General features: G+C 39.0%; 1 protein-coding gene across 1 annotated transcript; it reads left to right on the forward strand.

Moving 5' to 3' along the window:
- Positions 1-108: 108 nt before the first annotated feature.
- Positions 109-6413, forward strand: LOC118749889. Its single transcript, XM_036484659.1, has 2 exons — positions 109-2245; positions 2297-6413. The coding sequence occupies exons 1-2, from the start codon at positions 109-111 to the stop codon at positions 6025-6027; spliced, it is 5868 nt and encodes a 1955-aa protein (XP_036340552.1). The 3' UTR covers positions 6028-6413.
- The last annotated feature ends 567 nt before the right edge of the window (positions 6414-6980 follow it).

Here is a 6980-nt window from a genome sequence, read left to right on the forward strand (position 1 = left end):
CGGCCTACCTGCCTTCTCAACATTTTAAAATTCTTTTGTGTCGCATCATCTCCTCCTGGGTCACCTACAGCGTCAATAATAACCTTGCCAATCTCGCAGTAAGTAATAATGGAAAGTGAAAAAGGTCAACAACAAAATGATCGGGATTGCTCAATGTGCCATAATCCCCCTGACGACAAAATGGCGTCTTGCATGAAATGCCACAAACTGTTTCATAGAAGTTGTGCCAATGTCGCCGATAACATAGCTTATAAATGTCCACAATGTTCGGACAATAGGCCAGCCTCACCTGCTCCCAGTGCCACAAGTCGTTGTTCTAATCGGTCTCGAACGTCTCAATCGCGTAGCGTTCAACTACAACTTAAAAAGCTACAAGAGCAGCGAGAACTTGATTCAGCAAGGGATCGCGAATTCTTAAATAAAAAATATCAGCTTCTAGAAGAAGCAGAAGACCTCTGCTCAAATTCATCACAAAACTCCCAATCCGTACGGGATTGGTTAGCAGATACTCAACAAGATATCAGTCGCCAACATGCGACTAATAATGTAGAAAACCAGGCCTATGTTGAAACATCCTACTTGCCCAATCAAACTACGTGTGTTGATTTACCTACAAGACCTGCAAATCAAAATTCATATTCCTCCAACATACCTTGCATTTCTACTGCACATATGCGACAGCAACAAAATTCACAAGGTATAACATCGGTCACCAATGCTGCAGTAAGTTCAACGATAATAAACAGCGCACCAATTAGTGCTTCAGCTGTTACCACTAATCGTGAATATGATCGAACACTGCCTTTCATTCCGACCAATGCCCACCCACCAGCTGCTGTGCCATTTTCATACTTACCTGTATACTCAAACCCCTCAATGCAACCCCCACCTGTTAATTCAAACACAACACAAAATTCTAATTGCTCCAATCAAAATATTCCATTTATTCAAAATGTGCCGATGTCGTCTACAATGCATGTGAATACAAACAATTTTACTTCACCACAATTTAACTCCACACAGCATATACTGCAACAAAGCCATATGACTACAAGGCAATCGGTGCCTAAAGACTTACCTACATTTTCTGGCCAACCAGAAGAATGGCCCATATTTTCCTCCACTTACGACTGGTCCACCACCGCCTGCAACTTCACCGATACGGAAAACCTCATTCGACTCCAAAAGGCACTAAAAGGTAAAGCACTGCAAAGTGTCCAACATATGCTAATACACCCTGCAAACGTTCCTGGTGTCATCGAAGTACTTCGCATGCTGTATGGCCAACCTGAAAAAATATTAAATTCAATAAAAAATAGAATTAGTTTAGCGCCGAAAGTTAATGAAAATAACTTAGAAACACTTACCTCCTTTGCTATTGATGTTCGCAGTTTGATTTCCACTATCACTGCTGGTAACTTGCCAGATGAATTGAATAATTCATTTTTACTCCAGCAATTAGTTCAAAAACTTCCCCCATCTTATCAAATGCAATGGGCGACTATAAAAATGAATCTTAATAACCAAAACAAAAAACCAAATTTGTCCGACTTTGACAATTGGATTTTCAGCCTTGGCATCACTGCAAGCAATATAACAGTTGACCATCCCTGTACAAAGATAACCCAAGCATATAACAAAGATAATATCACAGATAATAAACGAAACAATAACAATAACAACAACAACAATAGCAGCAAAGCAACCGCAAGCAGAAGAGCTTATGTTTACTCTCATAGTGATGAACGTAAGTGTGTCGTTTGCAACAACAACAACAACAACAACTGCAAAGCAGTGAGTGACTGCCCAGTATATCAGTCGCTAGATCGTAGCGAAAAATGGAATGTTGTGAGGAAGAACAAACTATGTAAATACTGTTTATGTTTACATAGTGGTGAGTGTAGGCGCAAGAAAAGGTGCGGTGAAGAGGAGTGCGATTATTTTCACCATCCTTCATTACACCGCTATGATGGAACACATAAACAAACGTCAACTACGAAGAAAACAAATGTAAACAACACCCATGCTGTAGAAGAAGTAGAAGTGATAAACAATGCTCACAGTGCTAGTTCGCAAAACATTTTGTTTAAAATAATACCGATTACTATATACGGCAATGATAAAGAGATTAAAACCCTTGCATTTATCGATGAGGGATCTTCCATCAGCCTTATGGACGAGTCAATTGCTGATCAATTAGGAATAAGTGGTGTGCCAAATCCCTTGTGTTTGCGGTGGACAGGAGGTATGCAAAGGAATGAAAAGAATTCAAGAAAATTAAAAATTCATATTTCAGGAGGAAACAAACAACGTTTGGAAATGAATGTGTGTACAGTGGAGTCATTAAATTTGCCAACACAGACATTGGACTACGAATTATTGTCGCAGCGTTATCGCCACCTGAGAAAATTACCAATAGAAAGCTACACAAATGCAAAGCCGAAATTATTGATTGGTTTAAATCATTTCAAAATGGGAATTTCGACTAAAACTTTTGAGGGTGCTCCACATGAACCAGTGGCTGTTTGTACGAAACTCGGATGGCTTATTTACGGCACAGTAGCAGAACACAATTCACGTAAGCAATTTAATTTTCATATATGTGATTGTTCTGAAAGCGATCAGCAACTGGACGAGTTAGTTAGGAGTTTTTATACTCTCGATAGTGTTGGCATATGTGCTAAAGACCCAATGCTTGCTGAAAGTGAAAAGCGGGCATTAAACTTATTAGATAGTTTTACCCATTATAAAGATAATGGGCATTATGAGGTCCCATTATTATGGAAATTTGACAGCTTCAAGTTGCCAGATAGTTATGACATGGCTTTAAAACGGCTTACGTGTCTTGAGCGAAAATTAAGCCAAAATTTTGAACTTTTTGAAATTTTTAAAAATACAATTTCAAATTATCTGTCTAAGGGCTACATACGCAAATTAGATAAAAATGAAATTCAGCGTGCCGATGGAAAAATTTGGTATCTGCCTATTTTTGCGGTCTTTAATAAAAATAAACCCGGTAAATCGCGAGTCGTTTGGGACGCCGCTGCTAAATCATGTGGCTCATCTTTAAATTCATTTCTGCTAAAAGGCCCTGATATGTTGGCCTCCCTGCCATCAATTCTATTTAAATTTCGCCAAAATGCGGTGGCTGTTTGTGGTGACATCGAGGAGATGTTTCATCAAGTGCACATAAGACCAGATGACCGTGATGTTCAGCGGTTTCTTTGGCGGGATGGTGATCAAAACAAAGCGCCTGATGTTTATGTAATGGATGTCTTGATATTTGGTGCTACATGTGCACCTAGCATTGCACAGTACATTATAAATTTGAATGCCGATAAATTTCAAGATGAATTTCCTTTGGCTGCAAAGGCAATTAAACAAAATCATTACGTTGATGATTTATTGGACTCAGTCAACACGCCACAAGATGCAATAAAACTAATTACGGATGTTTCACATGTACATCGCCAAGGTGGCTTCAATATAAGAAATTGGATTTCTAACAATGTTTTGGTACGGCAAGCCTTCCCAGCACTAAGTTCCACGGCCGTAAAGTGCATAAACTTTAAAAATGAAACGCAAGTTGAAAAAGTTTTGGGAGTTTTTTGGGAGCATCAGGAGGATGCTATAACTTTTAAAATTGCATCATGGCTTTTAGAAAGCAATTTGTTATCCTTTGAAAAGTCTCCAACAAAACGAGAAATGCTGAGGCTTGTTATGTCAATTTATGACCCGCTAGGGTTAATTGGCCATATAATAATGTACGTCAAGGTGCTAATGCAAGACGTATGGCGTTCTAAAATAGATTGGGATGAACAAATTCCCCTTGAATTGATACCAAAGTGGAACCAATGGGTTAAAATTTTACCCGATATACAGAAGATTAAAATTGATCGTTGTTATTTGAAAAAATTTTCAAATTATGATGATGTGGATGTGCAACTGCATACATTTGTGGATGCTAGTAGAGATGGATACGCCGCTGTGAGTTACTTTAGGCTGAAGAAGAATGATGTTATTTGCTGCTCGCTAGTTGGTGCTAAGACTAGGGTTGCACCAATAAAAATTACGTCTGTACCCAGACTTGAGCTGATGGCCGCTCTAATAGGAGCTCGTTTTGCTAAATTTATTATGGAAAACCATGAAATAAAAATTTCTAAAAAATATTTTTGGAGCGACTCACGGACAGTGCTAAGCTGGATTAATTCCGACCACCGAAAATACACTCAATTCGTTGCGTTCAGAGTTACCGAGATATTGGAGCTTTCTTCAATAAAAGAGTGGAATTGGTTACCCAGCAAACAAAATGTTGCTGATGATGCAACAAAATGGTCAAAAGTTCCGGTAATTTCCAGTTCCTGCAGGTGGTTTAGTGGACCTGATTTTCTTTTCCAACCTGAAGAGGAATGGCCCAAAACAGTGGTCCAACCTATTTCAACAGAGGAGGAAAGTATACACCATGTACACCAAGTAACAAAGATAGAAATGTTTATTAATGTAGAACGTTTCTCAAAATGGACACGTATTGTCAGAACGGTGGCATATGTTCTGCGCTTTATTAACAACTGCCGTAAAACTTTTAAACATAAAAATGAATTAACTCAAGATGAGATTTTAAGTGCTCAATATTTACTATATAAGGCAGCACAGAATGAAAGATATTCTGCAGAAATTTCAGCACTCAAATCAAATATCCCCATATCAAGGTCAAGCGATATTTATTGTAAGTCACCCTACTTAGAAGATGAAATTTTGCGTGTATATGGGAGAATCGACATGGCAGATGTGTCCCCGGAACAAAAACGACCTGTTATAATGCCGAGAGACAGTTATTTAACCAAATTGATTTTGCTTCACTACCATCAGAAATTTTACCACAGTAACCACGAAACCGTAATAAATGAACTACGGCAAAAATTTTCTATATCGAGACTTCGCGCAATTTATAAATCGACGATTCGCTCGTGCCAAATGTGCAAAATTACAAAGGCTGTTCCTCAAAACCCTCAAATGGCAAAGTTGCCTCGTGCTCGAATAGCTTCATACGCGGCACCGTTTACGTATACTGGTGTAGACTTTTTTGGACCAATCCTGGTCACCGTAAATCGCCACAAAGAAAAACGCTATGGGTGTCTATTTACATGTTTGACAATAAGGGCCGTACATATTGAGATTGCACATTCTCTAACGACGAGTTCCTGCATTTCGGCCATACGCAATTTTATGGCGCGTAGAGGAATCCCACATGAATTCTACAGCGATAATGGGACGAATTTCGTCGGTGCAGAAAGAGAGCTACGAGAGGCCTTAATCGACGTTGATCGAAACGAGTTCGTGAAAACTTTCACTAGCACTACGACAGAATGGACATTCAATCCACCTGCGTCACCCCACATGGGCGGAGCCTGGGAGCGTTTAGTACGCTCGGTGAAAACGATTTTATATAAAATTATGCCGTCGAGAAACCCTACCGATGAACTTCTACTGAGCATGTTATTAGAAGTAGAAAACATAATTAATTCGAGACCGCTTGCATATGTTCCTATTGCGGAAGATACTGATGAAGCTGTAACTCCGAATCATTTTTTAGTAGGAAGTTCCAATGGGCTTAAACCGATGACTACGTGCAACGACAGTGGGACATTATTGAGACAAAATTGGCTGATTTCACAACAATATGCGAATATATTTTGGAAGAAGTGGCTAATGGAATACCTACCGTCGTTAACATGTAGAACAAAATGGCACGAAAAATCTAAACCTTTAAGTCAGGGGGACCTAGTGATCATTGTTGACCCTTCACTTCCACGAAACGTTTGGCTGCGAGGCAAGGTACTGGAAACAAGATTGGCAAGTGACGGGCAGGTCCGCAGTGCAAAGGTGTTAACACAACGTGGTATAATGGACCGTCCAGTAACGAAGTTGGCTATTTTGGATGTAGCTCCTCAACAGAAGTCTGACATCGAAGAAGCTTCTTGCCATACTGCGGGGGGAATGTTAACGCGACTTCCAAAATCCCCATGATTTATGTATATAAGATCTGGCAACTCTAAAAATATTGATAGTCGATAACTTTATTTATTGTCAACTTCTAATTTTTGTTAACGAAACTTTGTAAATGTCAAGTAGCGTGGGTAAATCTTCGCCATTTTTCCTATAAACTACTAAAAGCAAATTGGCTTATACGCGGTGTCTTTGGAGATATCATATACATATATAATTCGAGGAAAAAATTCTAGTGGTTTCCAAACCAAAAGTAGGTTCAATTTAAAATAATTATCCTTAAAATTGTTACAGTATTTCTTTACAAATAGGAATTTTAATAAACACACACTTGTTGGATTAAATCAAGTCTTTTTTGAAGCTGGTGTGTTTTATTCAAAATCCAGTGGAAGCCATTAGCTCCGGCCTACCTGCCTTCTCAACATAAGTGTTATTAAATCTTTCAATATGAAGTGTGATCTTGATAACTGCCAAATTAAAAGCGAATCTGAACGCTACTTATCGTGCTGGCTCTGTGACGGTATTAGCCATCTAAAATGTGCTGGTTTGACAGGAAGAATTCTGGACGCTATTAATGATGGCAAAGGTCTTCGCTGGTCTTGCTTAAAGTGCAGGTCAACCGAAGTTGATCTCTTTAAGTTGTTTAGGCAAACCAGAAATGGGTTTTCTGAGGTAGGGAGAGAGTTGTCGGTACTGACGTAAAATTTAAACATTACGAAAATGTATTTAAATCTTTTAAATGCTTAGATACCGTACAATCTATGAAGGACATTCGTGTGTCTAAACGTAAGCGTCTTCATAGTCCGCCTAATGAAAGGACCGTTCCACGTCAGAACACTCTTCCGAATGACTTAATTAACCTTTCTTCTCCATGTCCACAGACAACGGAGTTATCTTCCTCAAAAGAACATATATCAAAGTCTGCTTCTAATAATAACGACCCTGCAGTATCTTCCCCGTCCCCCGTTGAAGTT

This window comes from Rhagoletis pomonella, unplaced genomic scaffold (assembly GCF_013731165.1).
Source record: "Rhagoletis pomonella isolate Grant_MI unplaced genomic scaffold, Rhpom_1.0 Rhpom_scaffold_00076, whole genome shotgun sequence".
NCBI lineage: Eukaryota > Metazoa > Arthropoda > Insecta > Diptera > Tephritidae > Rhagoletis > Rhagoletis pomonella.